Source organism: Kogia breviceps, chromosome 3 (assembly GCF_026419965.1).
Source record: "Kogia breviceps isolate mKogBre1 chromosome 3, mKogBre1 haplotype 1, whole genome shotgun sequence".
Lineage (NCBI taxonomy): Eukaryota > Metazoa > Chordata > Mammalia > Artiodactyla > Physeteridae > Kogia > Kogia breviceps.
This window is the reverse complement of record NC_081312.1, coordinates 720,117-747,875: the sequence shown is the minus strand read 5'-3', so window position 1 is coordinate 747,875 and position 27,759 is coordinate 720,117. Positions and strand designations below refer to the sequence as shown.

General features: G+C 56.1%; 2 protein-coding genes across 13 annotated transcripts in view; one reads left to right on the top strand and one right to left on the bottom strand.

Moving 5' to 3' along the window:
* Nucleotides 1–27,759, bottom strand: part of BRF1 (BRF1 RNA polymerase III transcription initiation factor subunit) — a 75,465-nt gene that overhangs the window by 25,948 nt on the left and 21,758 nt on the right. For 7 of the 12 annotated variants that reach the window (XR_010839357.1, XM_059058852.2, XM_059058851.2 and 4 more), the window contains exons 3-5: nt 22,647–22,820; nt 7,668–7,699; nt 4,498–4,570 (exon numbers count right to left, since the gene is read on the bottom strand). The exons of 1 other annotated variant lie outside the window; for it this stretch is intronic. Coding sequence is in view for 6 of the 11 variants with exons in the window: in XM_059058852.2 (XP_058914835.1) it covers nt 4,498–4,570; nt 7,668–7,699; nt 22,647–22,820 (279 nt within the window). In the remaining 5 variants the exon portion in view is untranslated. Of the gene's footprint in view, nt 1–420; nt 699–4,497; nt 4,571–6,498; nt 6,711–7,667; nt 7,700–22,646; nt 22,821–27,759 lie in introns of those variants that run through there. 4 more of the 12 variants (XM_067027614.1, XM_067027612.1, XM_067027615.1 and 1 more) reach the window with 4 other exon arrangements.
* On the top strand, nt 966–3,440 carry BTBD6 (BTB domain containing 6). Its single transcript, XM_059058853.2, has 4 exons — nt 966–1,375; nt 1,463–1,553; nt 1,693–1,811; nt 1,981–3,440. The coding sequence occupies exons 1-4, from the start codon at nt 1,005–1,007 to the stop codon at nt 3,011–3,013; spliced, it is 1,614 nt and encodes a 537-aa protein (XP_058914836.1). The 5' UTR covers nt 966–1,004; the 3' UTR covers nt 3,014–3,440.

Here is a 27,759-nt window from a genome sequence, read left to right as displayed (position 1 = left end):
GAAACTGTAAAACTCCTAGGAGAAAACGTAGCGGAAGAGCATGACATTGGAACGTGCATGACTTCTTGAACAGACACCAAAAGCACAGGCAACAAAAGCAAAAACAGACAAATGGGGCTATACCAAACTTAAAACCCTCTGGGCAGCAAAGGAAACTGTTTCAGTCAACAGAGTGAAAAATGCCACCTACAAAATGGGAGGAAGTATTTGCAAATCATGCATCCGGTAAGGGATAAATCTCCCGAATATGTAGAGAACGCCTAAATCTCAGCAGTGACAAAACCAATCCGATTCAAAAAGAGGCAAAGGAGTCCAAGAGACTTCTCTCCAGAGACACAGAGGTGACCAACACGCACCTGACGCGGTGCTCCACATCACTGCCCGTGAGGGACTCAAGCCCACCGTGAGACAGCACCTCACCTGTTAGTTAGGACGGCCGCCCAGGGGGTCGTCTCTCCGGGAGTTCATCCCGTCCCTTCCGCCCCTAACAGTCCCGCGGACTCCGGACAGCACAGGCGCGCAGGCTGCAGGGTGGGCCTCGAAGAGGGGCAGCCCCTACGTCGGGGTCCCGCGCAGAGCTCGGACCACATCAAGATCAGCAAAGCCGCCGCCCGCCGCCCCGCCGCGGGCCCGCGCCCACACGGTCCCTCCCACATCTCCGCGGCCGGATTCCAGCAAGCTGCCGCGCGGGGCGGGGCGGGGCGGGGCGGGGCGGGGCGGGGCGGGGCGGGGCGGGGCGGGGCGGGGCGGGGCGAGGAGAGGCCGGAAAGGGGGCGGGGCCTCGGGTGAGCACGTCGGCCGCGCCGGGCACAACCAGGCACAGGGCGGAGCCACAGGCGAGCACGTCGACCGCGCGGGGCGGGGCCGCGCCGCGCCGTGACGCGCGGGCGCCGCGGCGGTGCGGGCGGGCTGGAGGCTCCGGCCGGCGGGCGGGGCGGCGCGAGGGAGCAGCGCCCGCCGCCCCGGGCAGGCCGGCCCCCCGCGCGCAGGGCCGCCACGGCCCCATGCTGCTGCCCCTGGCCTGCCTGCAGGGCCGGGTGGCGCAGTGCCTCACCGCGCTCCTGGTGCTCGCAGAGCCGCCCCCGAGGCCCCGGCGCGGCGCGAGGGCGCACGGCGCGCCGCCCCCGCGCGCGGAGGCCGCCCTGCCCGCGAAGATGGCCGCGGAGCTCTACGCGCCCGCCGGCGCCGCAGCCGCGACCGCCACCGCCACGGACATCGCCAACAGCAACGCCGCCGCCGCCGCCGCGGGCAGGAAGGGACGACCCAGCGCCCCGCTGCCCGCCCTGCCACCGCCTGCGCCCGCGCCGCCCGCACTCGACAACAACAACTTGGAGAGCCCCAACTGGCAGTCCTTCCACCCGACCCTGCGCGAGAGGTGAGCCCGGGCCTGCGCCCCCGCCCCTGCCCGCGCCCCGCGCCGACCCGAGCCCCGAGCCGTGTCCTGTGCCTCTGCCCTTTGCAGGAACGCGCTGATGTTCAACAACGAGCTCATGGCCGACGTGCACTTCGTCGTGGGGCCCCCGGGCGCGGCCCGGAGGGTGCCTGCCCACAAGGTTGGTAGAGACTTGGCCCTTTGAGCTCCCAAAGGCGACCAGTCGCCTCCCGAGTATGGACGGTCCTCTTCCCGGGTGTGGCAGACGCTGGGGGCAGGGAGGGCCCAGGGCTCAGGGCAGATCTCTCTCTCATCCACAGTATGTCTTGGCCGTGGGTAGCTCTGTCTTTTATGCCATGTTTTACGGGGACCTGGCAGAAGTCAAGTCAGAAATCCACATCCCTGACGTGGAACCTACAGCTTTTCTCATCTTGTTAAAGTAAGTCAGCCTCCTTAGGGTGCAAGGATGGGGCGGTTCCTCGCTGCCTGGTTCCGCCAGCCAGCTGTCTGCAGCCTCCTGAAGTCCACAAGGATGGAGGGCTCCTCTCCCAGGCCCTGGGTGCGTGGCGTGCCCCACGCGGCCTGTGACTTGGCCCCGTCCTGCCTAGGTACATGTACAGTGACGAGATTGACCTGGAAGCTGACACGGTGCTGGCCACTCTGTATGCCGCCAAGAAGTACATTGTCCCCGCGTTAGCAAAAGCCTGTGTAAACTTCCTGGAGACGAGCCTGGAAGCCAAAAACGCCTGTGTGCTGCTGTCCCAGAGCCGGCTGTTTGAGGAGCCCGAGCTGACCCAGCGATGCTGGGAGGTCATCGATGCTCAGGCTGAGATGGCCCTGAGGTCCGAAGGCTTCTGTGAAATTGACTGGCAGACGCTGGAGATCATCGTGATGCGGGAGGCCCTCAACACCAAGGAGGCTGTGGTCTTCGAGGCAGTCCTGAGCTGGGCCGAGGCAGAGTGCAAGAGGCAGGGCCTGCCGGTCACCCCGCGCAACAAGAGGCATGTTTTGGGGCCAGCCCTCTACCTGGTCCGAATTCCAACCATGACCCTGGAAGAGTTTGCCAACGGCGCCGCCCAGTCGGACATCCTGACGCTGGAGGAGACCCACAACATCTTCCTGTGGTACACAGCAGCCAACAAGCCCCTCCTCGAATTCCCCCTGACCAAGAGGAAGGGCCTCGCCCCGCAGAGGTGCCACCGCTTCCAGTCCTCCGCCTACCGCAGCAACCAGTGGCGCTACCGCGGGCGCTGCGACAGCATCCAGTTTGCTGTGGACAGGAGAGTATTTATTGCGGGGCTGGGCTTGTACGGCTCTAGCTCTGGGAGAGCAGAGTACAGCGTGAAGATTGAACTCAAGCGGCTGGGGGTGGTCCTGGCGCAGAACTTGACCACGTTTGTCTCCGACGGCTCCAGCAGCACCTTCTCAGTCTGGTTTGAACACCCCGTGCAGGTGGAGCAGGACACCTTCTACACCGCCAGCGCCGTCCTGGATGGCAGCGAGCTCAGCTACTTTGGGCAGGAGGGCATGACCGAGGTGCAGTGTGGGAAGGTGACCTTCCAGTTCCAGTGCTCTTCCGACAGCACCAACGGGACCGGGGTCCAGGGCGGACAGATCCCCGAGCTCATCTTCTACGCCTGAGGTGCTGTGGGGTGGCAGGGATGCACTGCGAGCAGCAGGCCCTTTCTCTACAGGCAGCCCGTGACCCGCCACCTCGAAGGCTGCGCTCGCAGCGTGCCTCCTCTGCAAGTAGTCGGCTGGAGCCTGAAGCTGTGACACAAGACGCTTTCCTACACAGCCAGAGCCTCGGTCTCTGCATCTCTTGCACGTTGGGGCGCACGTCCCAGGTGGAGGGCAAATTTGAGGGGCACAAGGCAGGCTCTAGATTCCCTCCCAGGGGCACCCACACCGCCTGCTTTGAGGGCTTTGCCATCTCTCGCATCCTCTTGGATTCTATTCTAAGTGGTTCTAAACTTAAGATCTTCTGTTTAAATCTAAAATGGAAAAAGTCACTTAAAGTAGTTCACCTGTTTAAGTGGATTTTCATAATAAAGTTTTAACAAAATGAGAGCCGTAGATAAATGACTGTGAGTCTCAAATTGCCCTAACAGTGCTTAGCGGGTAGTCCCAAGAGGCCCACCCATCCCGGAGTTTGCCCTCTGCGGGCATCCTGGGCCTCCGCCATCTGGGAGGGCTTGCTCTCCGGGCTGCAGCCAGACTGCTCTAGAAAAAGCCAGGTGTCAGGTTGTGTCTACTTCCTGAAGTGTCACTAGCTGCTCAAAATCCTACTGTTTGATTTCGACTGGGTGGGGGTGTGGGGGGTGCTCTGCCGGGCCCAGGACTCCTGCCCGCGAGAGCGGACCTCCCACCTCAGGCTCCCCAGCAGCCTGCACGCGCCTGCTGTGGCGTCAGGCAGGCTCACTGAGCCTCTTGCCTCTATCCTCCCTTGCTGCAAACTCCTTGGGCATTTGCTTTGTTTCTGAAAAACCTGCGCATGGCACCCGGAGGGAGGGGCCGTGTCACTCGGCACAGGGATACAGCCCCCAGCCCCACGTCTCCCTGTGTGCCTGTGGCCCTCCTCCTCTGGGCCCACCCTGCTGGACCGTGCCTTCCCGGCCCCAGGGGACCACCCTGTGGGTGACCCAGGACTGCGCCACCTGCCCACCCTCCCTGGCCCCCCACACAACCTCCTCAGCACACGGAGGTGGCTCTAGACGCTGACGGGCGAAGGAGGTAGCAGCCCCTCCAAGCCGATGGTGCAAACAGCCCTCACCGCAAAGCTGCCGCAAAGCTGCCGTAAAGGCCGGCCGACCGACCGAGGCTGGGGAAGGCCCGCTCCGTCTGCAGGGGCCTGCCCGCCCGAGGCACCGTGCTGCCATGGGTGCTCCTCGAGGGGCGGAGAGATGGGCCCCTATCCACGCAGCACTTCCGGCTCACTCCACCCCCACCTGCGGGCACTGACCACAGCGTTCTGGTTTTAAACCAGAAATAACCCCCCAGGCTCCTGGACCCCTGGCAGCCTCCAGGCGACACTTCTTCCCCATGAGGTCCTTGCCCTTGCACGCGCCACCCTGCCACCCAGCCACCGAGAGCACTGGCAGCGCACCCCGTGAGCCCCGCAGTACCTATTGCTGGTGCGTTGATGCAGAGCTCTCTCGCCAAAAGGAGGAACGTCTTCCCCAGCACGTAAACGTTCACCTGTCATGAAGACACCACAACTAAGAAGGGCATTCGTGTGCAGTAAATGTTTGCTTTTTTTTTCATTGTTCAGTCTTTAAGAGCCACCCCCGCTGCCCCCCACGAGCTCCCAGAGCAGCCCAGGGCACTCCTTCCCTCTCCCAGGTGGCTTTTTTAGACTCTACCACTATCTCAGCAACGACTGAACTTACGGAGAAGAAAAGCTGCCTCCTCAAGAGTAGCCGGCCGAGCAGAATCAGGTGTGCAAGGCGCCACGACTGCGGGGCCCACGGCACACTTCCACCCCGTCCCCCAGGGGCTCACGGGGGCAGCCCCTTCTGTCCCCACGGGCCAGCTCGGTCCTGACTGTGGGGCTCTGCAGGCCTCAGTGACCCTACACTGCTCCCACCTCAGGCCCAGCCCACCGTGGAGCCTGCCCCTGACCCGGTTACCTGCCAGAATCTCCCCGCGTGCGACTAGGCCCGGGGCCTGGCCAGGCACTGTCCTCCCAGCCTGCCTGGTGCTGGCCAGGGCTGGGCAGCTCATGGATGCTGCTGAGTGGACACTGACGGCAGGAGCAGTGCGGGGGAGACTTGGACGGCGTGCAGAGCAGAGAAAAGCCCCGGCTCTCACCCCGGGCCCAAGCCGGAGATACCCCTGCCCACCTGCCTTCACCCCAGCCCTGCCCACAGGACTCGGACCTCGCGGGAAGGCTGCCTCTGACCTCCTCAGAGAGCTCCCTCACCTGACCAAGCCTGGCCTGTGAGCCCCTTGGCCCAGCACCCAAGAGGGCACCAGAAAAGGTGCCGAGGAAGAGTGAAGACCTTGTTGTGTGCCATATCCATCACGGGGCTTTGCAGATGGCGCACGGGCGCCTGCTGCCACCAGGGGACCAGGGTGCTAAGGAATGGTACAACGCCGAGTCTCCTTAGGGGGGAGACGAGGGTACCTGTGGGCACCAGACAGCCTGGGGCCTTCCCAGCGGAGGCCAGGCCTCCCTGTCCAGGCAGCAGAGGGCACCCCCACCCCACCGGCAGTCACTCTCTGTCCTCCAAGATCCCCATCACTCCCGGGGGTGCCTGCCACCAAAGCGCACGTCAGTGCACATCTTCCTCTGCTGGGTTCCCACCAGGCTCCCGCCTCATCCTCCGCTGAGGCCACAGCAGACGGACCTGCCACCCGGCGTGCTGTCTCCGCCTTCCCCGCAGCACATCCCGACCCTGCCTCCCCACGCCATGACCCCCACCACCCCGACCCCGGGACCTAGGCAGACGAAGCCTGAAAGCTGCAGGAAAGCGTTCTCTCAACAACTTCAAGTGGAAAATCAAATTTTAAAAAGGATACGCCTGTAAAACGCATGGTTATTGCCAGAGATGCTTTGATGGTCACTCTCCCGTGTCTGCGGCTGTGTGTGGGTGTGGGGGTGGCCAGCCCTCCCTGTGCCCCTACCACATGGCGGGCAGGCTCCGCAGACCTTGAGTGCTCCTGGCTCTGCCAATGAGGGGCCGTGGCCCAGGCACGTGAGTACCTCTGTGTCAGCCTCACTATAAGGGGGGACAAAGGGACGTCCTGCCAGGACCCTGAGGGCGCAGCGGGCCCTCCACAGCTCCTGCCAGAGGGCGTTCCGAGCCCGGGGAGAAGCCCACCGTGGCATGCGTGTGAGCGAGCGTGGAGTGAGCCCCGAGGCTTCGGCTCACACCCTCTAAGCGCTCAGCCCTCGGCAGCGCAAGCCCCCGCGTGGGGCCCTCACACGACACGCGTGCTCCACACCCACAGTCAGCCGCAGACCCATGTCCTGTGAGCGCTGAGCCTGTCTCAGCCCCTCCAGGGCGGGGCCGGCATGCAAGGCTGGGAGCGGGGGGCCGGGGGCTGACGGTTGCCAGGGTCACCTCCCACCTTCCCAGCGCCCAGGCTGGGCTCTGCCCAAGACCCGGGGGCCCGAGGCTCACCCTTCCACCTGAGGTGTTAAAACTGTCTGTGTGGGTCCAGCCGGATGGTACGGGGTCTCACCGGTCAGCACAGTGACTCTCTGCTGGGCCCTGATCCAGCCCCAGGTGACTGGCGCATACTCTGTCACCCTCTCCCACCTGAACCCTGACTGGTGTCCCACTTGCCAAGGTGTGAAGCGAGACAGTACCGGAACACCTCCCTCTCCCTCCCAAGTGGCGCCCAAGCACTTCTGGAGCGCTGTTGTGTGCCGTGCTGGCCCTCACTCCTGTCCTTCCTGGGGAGTCACCAGGATGGAAACCAGGCCACGTGGCCTTGCCCTGACCAAACACAGCACATGGAGTGCTGGCTTGTCACGATTCCAAGGGATTATGTTTAGCGTGACCCCTGACTATTTCAGCAGGGCTCCCAAGAGATGCCATTTATAAAGGCACCTGGGAGAAGACAAATACAGTGGCATCTGAGTTCAGGGAAGGTCTGCCTGCCGGCACCGAGGGCACTGAAGGCCCAGCACCCCGGGGCAGCACAGCACCAGGCTCGCGAGGAAGCTTCCCCGTGGGGGTGGGGTTCCTATGAATTCTGTACGAGTCCTCACATCGCAGTCACGTCTGCTTTCCAGGACATGAGTCTTCCTTCCGAGCCCTCAGTGGAGTGATGGCCACAGAGCCCGACTCCAGGGCTCGGGGCCAAGCTCGCCCCAGCCCCAGCGCCATCACCAGGGACAAGTGCAGAGGTGCAGTGGCTCCGCCCCAGCGCCACTCCCACCCCGTGAGTGTCCCATCCACACAGCTGTCCCTCTTGTTGGGTCTTTCCGTTAACGGTCAGGCATTTGGAAATGAGAGGTGCCTTCCTGGAACTCAGAAAGCAAGTTTCCCTAAACAGACAGTAAATATAAGTTTTTATATTGTTTAAAATGTATGCATGTGAGTCCTTTTTTTTTTTTTCGTTTAAAGAATCTCCCTTGCCTTGGACAAAGCTCACCTGGGTCTCTCCACTGGCTCTAAGGCCAGGGCTGCCCAGCCCCCGGGACAACACCATCACCCTGTGTCCACCGTCTCCCTACCCACTCCGTCTGCCCGTTTCCAAACAGAGACGCACACCCTGTGTGTCCTTTGCCTGTGGACCCTCCCAACTGGGGCAGGAAAGGGACTGAGAAAGGAAATGCATCTACCTGGAGCAGGTCGCTGAGGTCGAGGAGCATGTCTGCAAGGGGAGTCAAGGAGCAGTGCCCAGGCCCGCAGGCTCCGGCCACCTGGTAACTTCCAGGAGGCAGACCCTGGCTGCAGATCTAAGCTCGGCACTGGACCACGAGGGCAAAGTGAGGCAGCCGCGTCAGGGCTCAACTTCTGGGAGACCCCAAGTCTCTACCAGACGAGAGGGAGGGGGCTGGGGTGGGGGCCTGCAACACGGTTCGTGGAGTGCAAGTGCCTTTGCAGGACGACTCCCGCATCTCTGTGGGCCCTGCCCAGCCAGGGGTCCCCTGCTCCGAGGGGCCTCCTGCCCCGGCCTGCCCAAGAAGTGCACGACCACACTCACTGCATCTCACCAGCATCCACTGAGTGGCTTCCGGGTGCCCAGCAGTGTCCTCTGTCCCAGGACTCAAGGCTCCTGGGGGACAGACACACACACCAGGCCGCCACCGTTGGTGGCCGGTAGGCACCACTACGGTACTGGTGCTTGAGGGGGCAGCTGTGGGGATTCTGGCGTGGGAGCTGTCCTTGCTCTCAGCAGATGGTTAAGTAGTAACCAGAATATGGCCTAAGTGATTCAAAGCTCAGCCAGGCACATACACAGAAACACAAAAGACGAGCCACTGAGAAAGGCAACTTGTCAAACGAAGTGAAATTTGTGTCATTCATGGATGTGCTGTGGCTTTGAAAAGTGACTAAGAAAGAAATCCCCATGATGCTGAACCGGAGCCCAGACCAGGTGTCCAGAGGGAAATCCTGGGCCCCACGGAGCACGGAGAACGAAGTCCCAGCGCCAAAGCCTCACACCAGGCGGCGAGCATCTGAACACGGCCTCGAAGGTCCTTGAATCAAAGGCACCTTGTTTCTCAGTCTGAAGGCAGACGTTTCATCAGAGAGTGTAGTCACAGAAAGACAGATAATGCTACACTGCAGACCGACAAACTAGTGAGAAGAACTTTGAAAAAAACAGAAGTGAAATCACAAGAAATGAAAGGAAGAGCACCGTAAATATATAAGCAGGAATCAGTGACAACAGGACAAATTAACGTAGCCAAGAGACTATATGCCCTGAGATTCCAACTCTATGACATTCTGGAAAAGACAATATTGTGGAGACATTGAAGAGGGTCAGGGGTTGCCGAGGGTCAGGTGGGAGGATGAACAGGCGGGCACAGGGGATTTTCAGGGCAGCGAAGCCGCTTGTATGATACCACGACGGTAGACGCGTGGCCTTTCACTCGTCCAACGCGTGGAGCGTGGACCCCCGAGAGTGAGCCCTCACGTCGGCTGCGGACTCCAGTTAACGATACTGTATCAACACGAGTCCACCAGTTGTAACATACAGCACACTAACACGAGCTGATCATAGGGAAACTGTGCTGGGTGGAGAATACGGAACTCTGCACAATTTCTGCATCAATCTAAAACTGCTCTTAAAAATGAAGTCTATGTTAAAAATAATAAAATAAATGCAAAAAAACGGGCAAGAGTTTTGAACAGATGTTTCATGAAGAGAAGCAAAGAGGCCCCCCCGCCGCCCCCGCGCTCAGCAGCTCTTACAGAAAAGCCAACTAAAGCGCCCCTACAAGAGCAACAGATGACGGCGGCTGCCACGCCCGCCAGCGGGGCGCCCAGTGCAACACCGGCCCTGCCCGGGGGCCTCCGACCACGAGGAGAGGACAAAAGAATGTTCACGGCAGCTCCGTGCACAGGAGCAAAGACCCGGAACAGCCCGGGTGTCCGACGACCTGTCACACACTCGCCCCACGGAGACGAGACGGCAGAGGCCTGCCAGGCGACAGACCCGCAGGAAGAGCACACAGCCGTATCCCGGACAGGCGTTCCGGAACAAGCAAAACTAACCCACGGGCATCGCCAGGAGAGCAGGTGCCTCTGGGGTGGGGTGCTGGCGCCGCCCTGCATCCTGACAGAAGACCTGGTCGCACAGACACGGGCGCTCCTCAGAACTCATCAAACGGCACGGTGAAGACTTGTGCGTTTCGTTTTATGCCAATTTTACCTTACAAGGAAATAAGAACCATAAGCAAATACCGGCATCTAGTGAGTTAACAGTCTGCCTGCTGAAGGGTTTGGGGGCACTGGACAGATGTCTGCATGCGGGGGGGCCCGAGCACAGACCAGCAGGTGGGGATGGAGGCGCTGCGGTGGGCACCGCACACCGCAGAAACTATCCTTTCAACTTTGCCACGTGTTTGATATTTTTCACAATAAAATGATGAGGGGGCGGAAATGTGTGTATTTTAAAAAGGAGATTGGGATTCAACTTTTAACCAAAGTACAATGAAATGACATTTGCTGTCCTTGAAATGACAGCGGCAGGGCCCCTGACCCGTGTCCACAGGATGGGTCTAGACAGCCCTGGTTCCCTTCTAGCGGGACGATCTGAATTACGTGCTTCCTGAACGAGGCGCCCCCCTCATGCCCCGTCCTGGGCCAGAGCCCACCAACGCCCTGGGCCTGGGCCTCGGTGGGTCCAACTGATGGGCGTCTGGGGTTCTGTGGCTTGGAAAAGTCTCCCGTCTAGCCAGCCCCTGGGCCAGTGTCCTTCCCAGCAGCTGTTCCCTCCTGCTAGGCAGCTGCATCCAACCTCGGTGCAGAGACCCCAGACCCCCAAACCTGCTGGGACGGTAAGTAAGCCCGCAGACGAGGCCTGAGTGAAGCCCTGCCTCAGCATTAGTGCAGTTCTGCTGGCCTCTCTGTCTCCCGCCCGTTCTCCCGGGGCCCAGCCGTATTCTAGCAGGCGACGCCTCTGCTCAACGAACACCCACCTGAGTGCCGGTCCTAGAAGAGGCGCGTCAGCACAAAGAAGGGTGGTGGACAGAACACCTTCAGAAGACCCTGGACATCCTCAGGGTCCGAAGGCCAGAGTGAGTCCAGTGGGTCTGGAAAGCGCGCGGCAGCCCACGCTGGGCGACCACTGTCCCTGGGGCCTGGGAGTAGCTCCGCCCCGAGGGGACGGGAGACCCTCTGGCGGGCCCACACAGCACTGCTGGGAAAATGATCACAGAGGGGAGCCGATTTAAACTCAGACTCATTTTTGGTCAAAGGAAAAGTTTTACAGAGATTTAAATAAGGCAGAACTAAAGGTCAAAAGAATGTGATATTCCTCTACGCTGCCTCTGATACAGCGTCTCTCCAGGTGAAAAACCGCCCCTGCACATCCAGAAGGCCCGAAATGTCGTGTGTGTGCATGGACGCCAGACTTTAGGATGAACAGTGAGGCCAGGGGGGCAGCCACGTGAGCCCACAGCACCCTCCCGGGGCCGTACGGACACGAGACGGTGAGTCCCAGAACATCGGTGCCGTCAGCACTAAAGAACCAAACCTTGACGTCGCTGAGAAGGATGACCTGCCCAGCACCCACCCACCCTCTAACCCCGCGGGGTCCCCCCCGCTCTGGCGATCCCTTCCCCAGGCAGCCAGCACCAGCCGGCAGTTATTCAGGAGCCAGCCCACAGCTCTGTTTAGAGGAGGAGCTCGCCACCACGCCCTACCAAGGACAAAGGCCCCCAGGACACCTCTCCCTGGTGTCCTGCTGCACCGGGTATTACCCGGCAGTGCCGCTGTACCCGCACAGCGACATGGAGCCCTGGTGTAAGTCTCAAAGAGATCCCCCAGGTCCTGGAGGCCATCCACAAAGGGGCCAGGAGTGGAAAAGCAGGCATCAAGGGGCGTTACAGGGCTGTGTGACAAGGGAGGGTGGCGCCTGGACGCGGAGGTGCGGGGGGGCGAGGCGGGGTTCGTGGGGGTGTGGTGGGCAGCAGCCAGGAGCCACCTAGGAAAAGGAAGGGTTTCCCGTTGTGCCAGGGGGCCTGCCGGCCGCTCCTGCCCCCCCTCGGGGCACTGGCTGCCCCCATGGCAGAAGGCAGAGGTCAAGGCCACAGCTTGGAGCTCACAGAGTCCCACCCGGGGGAAGGTAAAATGTAGGGCTCAGGGACTTCCAAGACAGCCAGCCTCGAGGGACCCAACTGTCAAGAAATGGGCCAAACACCATGCACTCAGGCTCCCTCCAGGCCCTGGTCAGCTCCTGCTCCGCACGGGCACAAGGGTGCAAAGGCTTAAGGCCACGGCCAGCGGCAGTCAGCTTGGAGAAGAGAAATTGGGCAGGGATCCCTGTGACGGCACTGCCAGGTCCTGCCCAGGTCTTGAGATGAGCACACCCCAAGATGTGCAGTGAGGACCCAGACAGGCCAGCCTCCACTGGACCCAGGCTAGCTCCCCACAACTCTCTGCCTGCCGGGGGAAACGAAGTCCCCTGCGGGGGCGAAATTATCCAGTTGCCACAGGTTTTCAAACACTATATCCAGCACTTCGATAAAAATTTACCAAGCATGACAACAGACAGGACCAAATAACCAAAACCAAAAGAAAACTCAGGCAATAAAAACAGAACCACCAATGACCCCACTGTTGGAGTTACTAAAGGCTTTCATATAACTGCAGAGATGGAGAATTTTACCACAGAACTGGAATCTAATCTAAAGAATCTAATGTAAAACAATCACTGACGTTAGGAAGTTAACAGATGGGTTTAACAACTAGTTAGACACTGCAAAGGAAAGGATGAAAGAACTCAAGAGAGGTCACTGGACAATATTCAGAGTGAAACAGAGACAGGAAAAATTTTTAAAGACGGAATGGAAAATACACAACACAACCTGAGACATAAGGAAAAGGTCTAACGTGTGTGTAACTGGGATCCTAGAAAGGGAACAGAGAAAGAACGGCAGAGAAACTATGTCTGAAAAGATATCTCCCAAGATTTCCCCCAAACAGACAGACATTAAGTCACAAATTCCAGAAGTTCTACAAATGGCAAGCTGGACAAATACAAAGAAAACCACATCTAAGTACATCAGGGTCAAACCCCTGAAAGAAAGACGAAGATATTTCTTAAAAGCAGGTAGTGATTAGAGATGGTAACCTTCAAACAGTGACAAGATGACATAACACCCCCTCCACAGCACCGCGGAGATGACGTAACGCCCCCTCCACAGCACCGCGGAGATGACGTAACGCCCCCTCCACAGCACCGCGGAGATGACGTAACGCCCCCTCCACAGCACCGCGGAGATGACGTAACGCCCCCTCCACAGCACCGCGGAGATGACGTAACGCCCCTCCACAGCACCGCGGAGATGACGTAACGCCCCCTCCACAGCACCGCGGAGATGACGTAACGCCCCCTCCACAGCACCGCGGAAGGCAGAAGGCAGAAGCGGGATGACAGCAGTAAAGCTCCAGGAGAAACACCTGCTGCCCCAGAATTTCACACTCACTGAAAATATCTTTCAAAATGAGGACAAAACAAAGATGTTTTCACATAAACAAAAGCTGAAGGAGTCTTTTCCTAGCAGGCATACTGTTTTTCAGACAGAGGACAATGATCCCAGATGAAACCACAGAAACACAGGAATGGAAAGGGTCAGAGCGGGTAGGTGTGAGTGAACACTCTAATGGCTGGGGAAGCAGTGCCCACAGCGCCCCTAACAGGGCCCGGAAGAGCATGTCCTGCTGGGAAAGGCCAGCTTCTAACTTAAGGTCAAGGGCACAGGACACAGTCTCTAGGGTAACCACCAAAGCAGTAATAAGTAAATAAATAACAAAGTATTTGAAGGAAAACAGAATAACGAAATACTTGATTACTCTAAGAGGTTGTAAGAAAGGGAAAACAGAGAACAAATAGAAAAATAGTAAGATATTAAAATTAAATTGAAATATATCAATAAGCACATTGAATTTAAATGGATGAAATTCTCCAATAAAAAATATTTTAAGACTAGATAAAAAAATTAGACAAATACACATAATTATGTAACCAAGCAGGACCCTATGGGGCCTTCCCAGAACAGGACTCCTCCACCTCACCCAAGCCCTCCACCTGCCTTTTGTCCGTAGAAAAACTTCAGTCAAAGAATAAATTTAACCAGAGCAGTGAAAAAAATTGCAGAAAGAAAGGAAAACAGTCAAGCAAGACAAAATAATAATAGTTTAGCCATTAAACAAAGTCAAGGACCTTTAGTTCCTCCTCAAGGGTGAGAGATACTGTTCTGAGCCACACCCTTTGAGCTGTTTTGCAGATACTGAAACCCCCACCAGGTAGAAGAAGTTAACTGCATGCTGCCCACAAGCACAGAGACCCCAGACCAGTCGGAACCAGAAGGCTGAGGATGTTGACTCCCGACTAGCTCTCCACCAACCAATCAGAAGAGAGCCCATGAGCTGATCACGCCCCCACACAACCCCCTCCCCAACTCTGTCTTTAAAAACCTTTCCCTGAAAGCCTCTGGGGTTAGGCTCTTCTGAGCATTAGCTGCCTGGACTCCTTTACTGGTGCCTGCAACAAGCCCTGCCCTTTCCTTCACCACAACCAGCGTCAGTAGGTTGGCTTTACTGCGTGTGGGCAAGTGGACCTAAGTTTGGTTCAGTAGCAATTATATGCTGCTTATAAGAAACATACCTTAAATATATCATGAAGGATTGAATTTTAAAATATGGGAAAAGGCAGACCACGCACATACTCAGCAAAAGAAAGCGGGTATAGTTATACTAACACCCAACAACAGTAGAATTTAAGGGGAAAAGCGTCTGGTGATAAAGAGGGACATTTTATAATAACGTTAAGTGTCATTTCCACCAGGAAGATACAGAATCCTGAATCTATATCCTCTTAACACAGCATCAGAATGTAATGCGAGGGCTTCTCTGGTGGCACAGTGGTTACGAATCCGCCTGCCAATGCAGGGGACACGGGTTTGAGCCCTGGTCTGGGAAGATCCCACATGCCACAGAGCAACTAAGCCCATGTGCCACATCTACTGGGCCTGCGCTCTCCGCAAGCCACAACTACTGAAGTTCACACGCCTAGAGCCCATGCTCTGCAACAAGAGAAGCCACTGCGATGAGAAGCCTGCGCACTGCAACGAAAGAGTAGCCCCCGCTCGCTGCAACTAGAGAAAGCCCGTGCGCAGCAATGAAGACCCAACGCAGCCAGAAAGAACAAAAAATAAATAAAATAAAATAATAAAATAAATGTATTTTTAAAAAAGAATATAATGGGAAACCAACAAGATAAAAGGAAAAGTAGATAAGTCCACATCTGCAGTGGGAGTTTTAACACTCTTCTTTAGAACAAGGGGACCAAAAAAATCGGTAAGGACGATTTGAACAGGACTAACCAACTTGACCTAATGGACATTTATAGACCACTCCACCCAACAGGTGCAGATACCCATTCCTTTGAAGTGCACATGACACGGCCACCAAAATAGACCATGCGCTGAGCTGTAAATCAAATCTCAGCACACTGGGAAAAAAGGGAAATCATTCAGTGTTTGTCCTCTGACCACAACGGGATTATACTAGAAACTGATAATACAGAGATAACTAGAAAACTCCCAACTGTTTTCAAAAGAAGTGGTACACTTCTAAATGACTTAATATCTAAAAGAAATAAAAATGGAAATTAGAAAATAGTCTGAACTGATCATAGTAAAAATGTGACACATCAAAACTGTGATGTAACTAAAACCTACCTAGAGAGAAATTTATAGTCTCAAATGCTTACATAGGAGAAACAGAAAAAATGAAAATCAAGAACCTAAGACAGCTGAAAATAGTAAATTAAACCAAAAGAAACTAGAAGGAAAGAAATATAAAAGGAAATCAATGAAATATAAAATAAACGTACAATACAGATACACAACAAAGCAAAAGTATGGTTCTTTAGGAAGGCTGATAAAAGCGCTGATGAGGCTGTAGAGAAACTGGAAGCCTTCTACACTGCTGGCGGGAACGCAGAATGGTCCAGCTACTTCGGAAAACAGTCCAGCAGTGCCTCACAGAGTTAAACACAGAGCTCCAACGGTAGCTTATATGATTCCACTTTGCATGAAATGTCCGGAACAGGCAAACAGAGAGGCAGGAAGCAGAGTGCTGCTTGTTTAGGATGGCGGCACGAGAGACAGCCTTGCTGAGGTGATGCCGATGCTCTAGCGTTGACCGTGGCGACAGCCGCACGCTTGTGCGCACGTAACTGGAAACCAGTGACTTGAGCAACGTAGCGGGTGACTTTCACCTCAGCAAAGCCATCACCAAGGAAAAGACTAATAAAACTGGCAACCCCCTAGCAACATGGATCAAAGGAAAAAAAGGCAAGATTACAAACGTAGCACATGACAGAGGGGTCATCACTACAAGTGCCACAGACGTGAAAGGGAAACCAGGAACATTAAGGATAACTTTACTCTGACACGTCTGGTCTCTGAAGTGACACAAAAGCCTCTGCAAAATACAACCTAGCAAAACTGCAACGAGAAGCAGGAAGGCCGGACAGTCCCACATCTACTATAGAAATTGAGGCCACAAGTACGCTCTTACCACAAAGAAAGCTAAAGACCCCGATGGCTTCACTATGAGTTTTCCCAGACGTTCCAAGAGGACACAGTACTGGTCACCGCCGGACCGCCCAGGGTGCAGAGCACGAGGGGGCACCTCCCAGCAGTGTCGCGGCAGCACCGCGATGCGACACACCCAGATGACGAGGACGCTGCAAGAAGACAGGCCGCCTGCACAGCTCCACCCAAAGCATCAGCGATACCTGGAGAGGGTAACTTGGCACGACCACACCTGGGTAGGCAAGGGTGGTTTAACCCTGAACATCAGTCAGTGTGGCGCTCCAGTGCTTAGGACTCTGCACTCCCACTGTGGAGGGCCCAGGTGGGATCCCTGGTCGGGGAACTAAGATCCCGAGAGCCGCGTGCCGTGGCACCCCCCCCCCAAAAAAAAATTCAGTCGGTGTAATTCACCTCGGTGCAGATTAAGGGGAAAAACCCTACATGATGATCGTACCAATACATACATAGACAACTCAACACGCTTCACTATAAAAGCTCCTGGCAATTAGGGAAAAGGAAACACCTTCAACCTGTTACCTGATAAAGGCATCTTAGAGCAGACGTCTAAGGCAAAGGGCTGGAAATGCTCTCCGGAGCCAGGACAGAGCCAAGGACACACACACACACCCCCGCCTCACCCCTTCACACTCCACAGGGCACCACAGATGTGCAGACAGCCAAGAGAAACACATGACAGGCATACAGATCAGAAGGGAGCAACTAAAACTGGCAGCAGACACAACTGTATACATTAAGAAAACAAAACAAGAGGGCTTCCCTGGTGGCGCAGTGGTTAAGAATCCGCCTGCCAATGCAGGGGACACAGGTTCGAGCCCTGGTCTGGGAAGATCCCACGTGCCACGGAGCAACTAAGCCCGTGCACCACAACTGCTGAACCTGCACTCTGGAGCCACAAGCCACAACTGCTGAGCCCGCGTGCCACAACTGCTGAAGCCCGCGCGCCTAGAGCCCATGCTCCGCAACAAGAGAAGTCGCCACAATGAGAGGCCCGCGCACTGCAGGGAAGAGTGGCCCCTGCTCGCCGCAGCTAGAGAGAAGCCCGCATGCAGAAACTAAGACCCAATGCAGCCAAAAAAATAAAAGAAATTAATTTAAAAAAAGAAAGAAGGGATATTGATCGATTGGAAGATTCAGTATTGTTAAAATGAATGTCAATTTTCCCCAAATTGATCCACAAACCCCAATCAGAATCCCAGAAGTTTTTTTTTACAGAAATGGACAATCTGATTTAAAAACTTATACAGAAAAACAGAGGGCCACGAACAGCCCAGACACGCCTGAAGCAGAAGAACAGCTGGGACTCAAGGTCTCATGCCACAGATCCTGAGACAGGTTATAAACCCGCCAGACTGAAAACAGTCTGGTATTGGCACAAACAGGGCAACAGAAGGGGTCAGGGACGGCAGCAACAGACCCTCACCTACGTTCACAACAGCGGCGCCACCGCTGTGCGCTGGGAGGAGTGGTTGCCAACAGACGGCACCTTGTCACCTGGACGCCCAGTGGAAAGCCACCAACTCTGACCACCTCCTCACAAGAGACACACAGACCAATCCCTTAGAAGTCCTCTATCCAATGGGAAATGTAAAACCAAAAGGGAACACAGGATAATATTTCCATGATTTGGGGCAAAGATTTGTTAAACGGGACACAAAAACATTACGGGACACAAAGGAGAAGACGGATAAATTGTACTTCATTAGAATTAAGAACTCTATCTTTTGATGAACTCTGTTCATCAAAAGATACTGCTGAGAGGTGGAGGGCAGCCAGGACCGGGAGGTTACCTTCCACGCAGACGCCCAGCCCCGGCCTCAGCCCAGGACGTGCCTGCTGGACCCCAGGGTGTGCCCACACTCAGCATCACTGGACGCTGGCAGGCAGGACACACTGGCCAGCAGGCCACAGAGCTCCAGAGGCCCGAGGCTGGCCAGCACTGGGCGGTCCTCTCCATCTCTGCCTGTCATGGGTTTGAATTTGCAACTTCCTCGCGCCCAGGGATGCTGAGTGCCTGCTGATAAATGCTGATCAGCCACCCTGAGGCCTTCCTTGGACCACATACTCTCTGCATGATACCATAATGATAGATACACGTCATCGTGTTATACATTCGCCCAAACCCACATAATGTACACCACCAAGAGTGAGCCCCAAGGCAAACCATGGACTCTGGGTGATGATGAGGTGTCACTGTGGGTTCACCACTGGTAACAATGCACCGCTCTAGGGGATGTCCATCCTGGGCAATGCTGTGCATGTGTGGGGACTGGGGGGTATGGGAAATCTCTGTACCCTCCTCTCAATTTCGCTGTGAACCTAAAACTGCTCTTAAAAATAAAGTCTATTTAGGGCTTCCCTGGTGGCACAGTGGTTGAGAGTCCGCCTGCCAATGCAGGGGACACGGGTTCGAGCCCTGGTCCAGGAAGATCCCACATGCCGCAGAGTGGCTAAGCCCATGCATCACAACTACTGAAGCCTGCATGCCTAGAGCCCGTGCTCCACAACGGGAGAAGCCACTGTGATGAGAGGCCCGCGCATCACAACAAAGAGCAGCCCCCACTCGCTGCAACTAGAGAAAGCCTGCGCGCAGCAACGAAGACCCAACACGGCACAAATAAATAAATAAATAAATAAATGTATTTTAAAAAATTCTCTTCCATTCTTAGGTTGTCCCTTGGGAGGCAAGCAGAGGGGGAGGGAAGCAGGTAATGGTAGGCTGGGGAAAAGGGAGTCCCCAGCTGCACTGCCCTCCGAGAAAGAAGATCCCCAGGTGAACCTGAGGAGAGGGACAGAAGCTCAGTCTGGAAGCCGCTCCCCCACCCCTTGAGATCTGCAGACCAGAAGTCGCTGTTAACAAGACCCCGGGTGTCTGAAGCCTGGGAGAGAAGGTCTGAAGGTCGTGGTGGGGAGGACACGGCTCTGGCCGTGGGCACACTCCACACAGAAAGGGTGACAGGTGACAGCAGCCTCCTGGCCTAGACCACTGCTAGGGCTCACCTGCTCATACACAGGCCTGTTGGCAGCTCGGCTGGAACCCAATAAATACCAAAGACTTAAAAAATAGCTGTGCAGGGCTTCCCTGGTGGCGCAGTGGTTGAGAGTCCGCCTGCCGATGCAGGGGACAGGGGTTCGTGCCCCGGTCCGGGAGGATCCCACGTGCCGCGCAGCGGCTGGGCCCATGAGCCATGGCCGCTGAGCCTGTGCGTCCGCAGCCTGTGCTCCGCAACGGAAGAGGCCACAACAGTGAGAGGACCGCGTACCGCAAAAAAAAAAAAAAAAAAGCTGTGCACAAAAACACACTTCCCATGGATATGTTTCACAAAAAGGTGCAGTGGGATTTCCCTAGTGGCACAGTGGATAAGACTCCACGCTCCCAATACAGGGGGCCCAGGTTCGATCCCTGGTCAGGCAGGGAACTAGATCCCACATGCATGCCACAACTAATGAGCCCATGTGCTGCAACTAAGGACCTGGCAAGCCACAACTAAGGAGCCCACGAGCCGCAACTAAGGAGCCCACCTGCCGCAACTAAGACCCAGTGCAACCAAATAAATAAATAAATATATAACTTCCCTGGCGGTCCAGTGGTTAAGACTTTGCCTTCAAATGCAGGGAGTGTGGGTTCAATCCCTGGTCCGGGAGCTAAGATCCCACATGCCTCAAGGCCAAAAAAATCAAAACATAAAACAGAAGCAATATTGTAACAAATTCAATAAGGACTTTGAAGATGGTCTATGTTTTTTTTTTTTTTTTTTTTAAAGGGGGGGGGATTCCCCTGGTGGTCCAGGAGTTAAGACTCTGTGCTCCCAATGCAGGGGGCTCGAGTTCGATCCCTGCTCCGGGAACTAGATCCCGCATGCGTGCCACGACTAAGAGTCCGCATGATGCTACGAAAGATTCCACATGCCACACCGAAGATCCCACGTGCTGCAACTAAGACCTGGTACAGCCTAAACAGATAAATAATAAATACATAAATATTTTAAAATACATAAATAAGTAAATTTTTTAAAAGCTGCAGTAACTATCTGGACACACAGCTTGGGAAGACGCACTGGCTGGGTCACCTGCCTGGCAGCAACAGGGGTGTCTGCTCACAGCCTGAAAGTTTCTGCCAAATGCCCACCCAGGGACGGACGGTCTAGAGAGCAGGCCTCTCCTCAGCCTGCCCAGGCGAGGGCTTTACCCTCTGTGGGTCGGGGAGGGGGAGGCGCTGTCTGCAGGGCCGGTACAGCCCCAGGCAGCAGAGACAGGAGGGCAGCCTGGGGCAAGGAGAAGAAAGTGAATGAAGCCTTCAAATGTGCTCTAGGGGCTTGGAATTTATGTGGAAGAAAAGGAGGTGGCACTGGCGGGGACACAGAGCAAGCCAGGTGTCCGCGAGGGTGAAGGAGCAGCAAGGCGGGGTGGGAGCCCAGGCCTGGTCAGGACAAGTCTGGGGACCCCCGCTGGGGGCCGGGGTCAGGGGAGTGCGGTCAACCAGAAGAGGACAGAGAGGACCGTGTCACACTTGTGCCCCCACCCCGCCACCCCCCAAACGGCCATCCTGAGGGGACCACCGGCAGGCCCGCCAGCCAGAGCACTGGACTCCCCGCACACTGCTGTCTCATCTTTAACAGCTTCACAAGGTCAAAGTCAGGGCCACAACTGCACCTGTTTAAGATATACAGTTCAATGGTTCTTAGTCTATTTACAGAGCTATGCAAACATCACCATAATCTAACTTAAGGACACTTTTATCCTTCAAAACCCCCCCCACCCCGGCACCACCCCCAGTCCCCGGCACCCACGGATCTGCTCTCTGTCTGGATCTGCCTCATCTGAACCTTTGGTATTCAAGGAATCACACAACGTGTGGCCTCCAGTGCGGCTCCTCCACGGAGCGCTGCGTCCAGGGTCACCAGGGTCACGTTCCTCTGCAGGCTGGGCTGCTGTGGCGAGAGGGACGGGGCTGCTAGGCCGGCTCACTGTCCTCCACCCGGGGGCGGGGCCAGGTCTGGACCCCTGGACGAGGTGCCCGCCCCTTCGCCCCAGGGGAGCGGGAGGAGCACGAGGCGGCGGGGACAGGAGCCCCGCCCACCCGTACTCCAGTGTCCTCGCCCCAACCGCCCCTGCGGCCTGGCTGGCCTGGCCTCGCTGCGCGGCAAGGCGGTGACCACGGACGGAGCTCCACTGCGCCACCTCGTGGGGCCTCCAGGGCGCGCAGCTTCGTCCCTTCAAGCAACAAACGCTCCTTTTATGCTGAAAAGGTGCCTTTCAAAAACTGAAAGACATTTTAATGAAAGATTCTGATATTGAGGGTCGCCCACCCACGCACACTGTCTCCTGGACCCTTCCAGCACTCCATGCAAACAGGGGCGACGGCCAGGCCCCCCACCATCGGGGAAAGCCTGCGCGGCACACGGAAGGAACAGGAGGAGAGAAGAGAGCTCAAAGAGGCCGCCGCTCCCACGAGAGCCTCGCAGGACCGCCTCACATGGAAGGGTGCGGAGAACGCGGAGCTGCTCCAGCTCAAACCGTGAAAGCAGAAACGCAGGCCTGGCCGGAAGATAAACTCCCTCAAAGCAAAAGGTAAGTAAGTGGAAAACAGGAAAGGAGATCGGAAGACAGCAGGGCAGCAGAGTCAACAAAGAAGACACAAAGGGAGAAGCCACAGTGACTCCAGAAGCCGGAGACCGGAGGCCGCGGGGGAAGGGCCGCTGGGAGCACCGCACGCGGACCTCTGAGCCTGAAGACGAACAGGAGGTGCTATAGCCCGGAGAGCAACGCAGCCAGCCCACACAGAGGACCCAGAACCAGGGTATCCAACTGTTGCACAGGCGCGCGGGACGCAGGAAGACTACGGGCACCCCTGCCCAAATGCCGGGGAGACCACGTGCAACCGAGAATCCTGCCAGGCTATCCCCAAAGCTGGAGCAGAAGGACGCCCACAGGACGTCAGATGCTCGGAGGCGCCCGTTCTCAGACGCCACGGGGCCCGTGCTGTCACATAAGGACGAGGACACAGGGCCAGGAGCGTGGGTCCTGCAAGGAGAGGCGAGGGGAAAAGAGACACGAGGAGGCAGCGAGAGCAGAGGCCAAGTGGAGGGGCCGGAAAACCCCAGAAGGCCCTCTTCAGGAAGGCGCGATGGACAGAATCCCCGACGCACACCAATGCCTGCAGGGCAGCCGAGAGCGCCCCACCATCCAGGCACAAGGGGAGAACAGAGCACCGTGCTCCCGGAGAAGGCGAGGCTGGCGAGGAAGGAACGAGGTCAGCAGCCCCTCGGGACACCGGCCTGGCTACAAGTGGCCAACCGCAGGAAGATGCTAAAGAGTCCTCCCCAGGGGCCGAGGGGGGACGGGCACCCAGCTGCCCAGCTCCTCAGTCTGTGAGAGTCTCGTATGCGTCCAGACGGTTAATCCAACAAGGTGCTCCAATTAAACACCAACACCAAGCTACTGGGACACAGAGCCCGCCAGCAGAGGGAGGCTGACCGAGAGCCAAGACGGGGTCCTCGGAGAGGTCCCCAAACCAAAGGATACGCGGGGTGCCTTCCGTCCGGCACACCAGGTAGAGGCAGGCCGCGATCACGTGGGCCATCTTCCGGCCACGGGTCAGGTGCTTGCTCACGGCCATCTTGAAGAAGTTGAAGGCTGTGTCCAGGCAGTGTTGGTTCAGCTGCAGCTGGTTCCCCAGATGATGGATCTGACGCCTCCCTAGGACACAACATGAAACGTTACCGCGGGTTCCCAACTGTCCGTTAACTGACAACTTTGTTAAAAATAAAAGGGTCACACGACCGCCTCAGCAATTTAAGATGGAGAGTGAAGATTTACCCTTTTCCTTTTACACTTTTAAGTTCACTTTTTGCATGGGTTCCAGTGAAATTTTATGTATGGACACTGGATGCAAATCTCCTCTTATTTTACGTGCCGCGAGACACTCTTCTCCAGGCGGGAGCGGCTTCAGGTCCAGGCCCAGGGGGCAAGGGCCCTTCTCAAGGGCCCTGAGCTCAGTGTTTCTGGAAAGGGCTCTGTGCAGGCCGGCTGGCCTGGTGCTGAGCACCGGTAAACAATACGGCCAGCAAGTTCCACACACTCAACCTCCAACGCCCCCTCCCCGTGGCTGAGCTCCCCAGGCTCTGCCTCCTGCCCCCACAGCCAGGGGGTGGGTCACGCCCACCCAGCCTTCCCTAAGGCCCCCACGCCAGCCTCGGTGAGGCCACGGGCAGCACAGGCAGATTCGGGGAGGGAGGGGCGCGGGCCCTCGCATGGCCAGGATGCCAGCTGACCCGGGCCACAGTCTGCATCCACACCTCTTCCTGAAGCAAGGCCATCTCAGAAGCTATGGGCCAAAAGACAGCAGCGAGAGAGGAAGCAGACATGCTGCCCACACACCAGCGGGTCATCGTGGGCCATCCAGCACGCGGCGGCGCGTTGCCCTTGTGAGCCGGAGCATCCACAGCTTCCTACGTCTCTGCTCCAGGCCCAGCCCACACCCACCTCCGTGTGCTGTGTTGGCACAGCAGGCAGACAGGTCCCAGCACAGGCTCCAGTTCCACCCAGTGTCCTCGGCACCCGAGACCCTCTCTCCTCTGGCGAAGGCCGCCCTACACTGGGCCAGGGACCTCTGCTTCACCCACAAAGAGCTAAGAGCCGATTCCGCTGCCCTCTTTGACAAGGACCATGGGCTCAGGGAAGCGAGGGCCGTGTGGTCTCCTCCAGCCTCGTCCACTAACGGTCTGGCCCACACACCCCACACACGCCAACACCGACCGCCGGCCAAAGGTGGGCACCCAGGGAGCCCGCGCCCCAGGGAGCTGGCCACAGGCATGCAGGCTGGCAGCCAAGGGACGGGCCTGACGACCGTGGCATCAGGCGGTCAGCACGTCCCAGAAGCGTCCCTGCCCCTTGTGGCCCTGCTCTCTTGACCCCCAGCAAAGCTCGCCTGGAGCCCACACAGCTCTGAGGCCTCCGGTCAGGTTGAAGTGAGTGGGATCACGCTCAGCGCGCAAGAGCCGAGGCCGGGGCACAGCTGACATGCTGACCGTCTGGACAGAAAGACAGGAAGGCTGGGCACTGGCTCCCCGTCAGCACCGCATGCTCTCACGCCAGACATCCAGACAAACGCGGTCCACCCCGCAGCCCAGCCAGCTCGGAGGTAAACGGGGCGGCTGATGGGAGACCTGCTAATGCCAGGGGCTCGCGCCCAGCCAGCTCCTCGGTGCGCGTGTGGGCGCCCCCGCAATGGAAGGTGAGAGAGAGGTGCTACCCAGAGGAGCTCACAGAGGCCAGGACCCAACCCGACCCCCCCACACCACGGGCCAGGGCCCCCCCCCGGCAACTTGGGGGGCTTGAAGTTATTACAGCAAATTATAACATCTTTATTGCAATATAACTCACGTACTGTAACATTTACCCACTTAAAATGTTTTCAGGTGAGTGGTTTAGTATGTTCGCAGAGTTGTGCGACCCTTACCACACTTTGGTACATTTTCATCACCCAAAAGGAAACCCTGTACCCACTGGCAGTTACTCCCCACCCCCCCAGATGAGTTTTTAATTCACGCAGGTTCAGCAAGCACAACGGGCAGGCTGAACACGTCGCGAGATGCAGGGCTGTGTGCAGCTTCTAAACGCACGCAGGTGTTATTAATGCAAACTCACGTAAAACAGACTCCTGATTAACTAACCACAGCTTCCTCTCCTTGGATAGTAAATGAATGCAAAAAGGCAACGCACTAGCACATAGGGTGTTCAAATTTTTGACATTTTGTAAAAATAAGGCCTACTTCTCGCTTCGAGACGGTGGCCACACAGCACCCTTCCAGGACTGTGGTGACGGCAGAAAGCACGAGAATGAACACAGAGCAGCATGCGGGCGGGCAAGTGCCCAGGAACGTGTGGAAGGAGGGTCTAACCTGGCCCAGCTCAAGAAGCTAAGCCACGACACCACAGGGCTTCCCCCGAAGCCTCCCTTGGGCCGGAGGGACCTTCACAGGGCCAGCTGGGCCTGTGCAGCTGGCCTGACTCATGGTGCATTAGCACGTCACACCCGTCCCCACGTAGCGACACCCTAGAAGCCACTCCCATGATCACATCCAGGGGCACTCAGAAGCCAGTGGGTGCCCCAAGTGCGCTACAGATGTAAAGAGTTCAATTTAAGACCCACATTCGTATAAACATGAACAACTGAGAATCTGTAGAAAACGCCAACATGAAGAGAGAGAAACACGAAGCTCCACAAGCAGACTGCTAACAGAAGAGAGCTCTGCAAGCCCCATCATAACCTCAAAATATTAGAAAGATGTCAATTCATAGAAATGTATGAATAGGCTGTAATTAAAAAGACACAGTCCGGGGCTTCCTTGGTGGCACAGCGGTTAAGAATCCGCCTGCCAGTGCAGGGGACACGGGTTCGAGCCCTGGTCTGGGAAGATCCCACATGCCGCAGAGCAACTAAGCCTGTGCGCCACAACTACTGAGCCTGTGCTCTAGAGCCCACGAGCCACAACTACTGAAGCCTGCATGCCTAGAGCCCGTGCTCCATAACAAGAGAAGCTACCACAGTGAGAAGCCCACACACCGCAACAAAGAGGAGCGCCCGCTCGCCGCAAACAGAGAAAGCCCAAGTGCAGCAACAAAGACCCAAAGCAGCCAAAAATAAGTAAATAAAATAAATTTATAAATAAATAAAAATAAAAAGAGAGCTAGGAGTTGGAGGAAGGGACCCTCCCAGAATGCAGCCCCAAAGGAGGGCAGCTGCCAGGTGACAAACCACAGAGGCAGGCTCACAGCTGACATGGGCAGGCCTCTCCCTCCAGACAGGGAGCAGACTTTTAGGCAAGAAGGATTATTAGAAATAAAGAGGGCATGTGATAAGAACATATGAACACCACAGGAAGAAATAACAATCCTACAGTGTGGAAATTAATAAGGGCAACCTCGCGTAAAACGGAGGCGGGAAGCCCTGAAGGGGGCGCTCCCACACCAGGCCCTCCTTCCCAGCTTGCTTTGCGCTTCTGGGCAGGAAGAAGCTGGTGCGCTGCCCCGGGAAGAGGAAGGAAGATTTTCTCCCGGCCCAGCAACAGCCCAGCCAATGAGAAACCACCACACCCTCAACTCTCACTTTCCTCCAGTGGAGACTGGAAAACCTTCAAAGCAGCCCCACCCAACTTCCTCCTCCCCCCCACCCCCAATAAAAGAAGGCTCCTCTCCATTGTTACAGGACTTGCCTGTGGTTTGCCATAGCTTGTGGGTCCCGAACTGCAATTCCCCTGCCTCTACCAAGTAAACTCATGTTGCTGGTAACGTAACTGGCTGTTTTATTTGAAGGTGGGCAACAGTATGGACTTAATAACTTAGCTTCGAAACATACAAAGTAAAACTTGACAGAACTAACAGGAAAGGGACAATGCTACCTGACAGAATTCCGAAGGCTAAAATGGTGCGGGGATGAGGGCCTTAGCACAAAAGGCGCTGCTTCGGGAAAGACCTGCTGAGCCACTGGGAGCAGCAGGCAAGGCTTCAAGGAGAAGCAGGGATTGCACAGCCACTAAGCTCCTCCCTGCAATCTTCCAGTAACATGTGCGCATTAACATCCCCCCTCCCCGGGGAGGTGGACTCAGTGACTTGCTTCTAAGGGACAGAGGATGGAAAAGAAACACGTGAGACATTTTGTGGAGGACCCTGGCAGTGATCTAGGCCAACATCACCGGTGACAAGTCACATGACCTGAGGCAGCCCTGCTATGGGGCAAAGAGAAAGGCGCCACGTCTCTGTGGGATCTCCCCCAGAATCCACAGCAAACTCAAACTGAGCAACCTTCTATAAAACCCCCACCCAGGACTCTTCCAATGTGTCCAGGTTGGGAGAAACTGTCACAGATGGGAGGAGACTATGGAAGGCAAGGCTACATGCAGCCCGGGAGCCCTGACTGGAGCCTGAAGCAGAGAGGGCACGAGTGGGCAGACCGGGATGGGGAGCCAGGTGTGCAGCCATCAGCAGCCCTGTGCCACGTGCCACACCTTCTCAGCGTGGATCACTGTGCCGAGGTTATGGACCACGTCTGTGTGAACGGGAAAGCTGGAGACCAGGATGCTCAGGGTGCTATAGCTACGACTCTGCTGTTAAGTCTGCAAGTCTGACACTATTTTAAACAAAAAATTTTTAAAAACCCCACAGAACTAAAAGGAGAAATAGCTATCTCTAACACAACATGGTAAATCAACTATACTTTGACAACAACAACAAAAAAAAACAAACAAAAAAAGAAATAGCTATCTCAAAACTTGGAGGTTACAGCTAGACTAAAGCTTAGGGAAATGTACAGCTTAAATGCAAATATTAGAAAAAGAAAGCCTGAAAAACTGATGAAGTTTCCAACTTAAGAAGCCGAAAAAGAATAATGAACTACACAGAAGATGTGGAAGAAAGGGAATAATAAAGAACAGAATGCAATCAAATAGCAAACAGACAGCAGAAGGTCAACAAAGCCAAATTCACTCTTTGAAAAGATTAACACGATTGCTAAATTGATAAATTTCTAGCAAGATCAATCAAGAAAAAAAGGGATAAAGCATAAATTACTAATGTCAGGAATAAAAGAAGAACATCACTAAAAATCTAGGAAACACATTAAAAGCATAAGAGAATA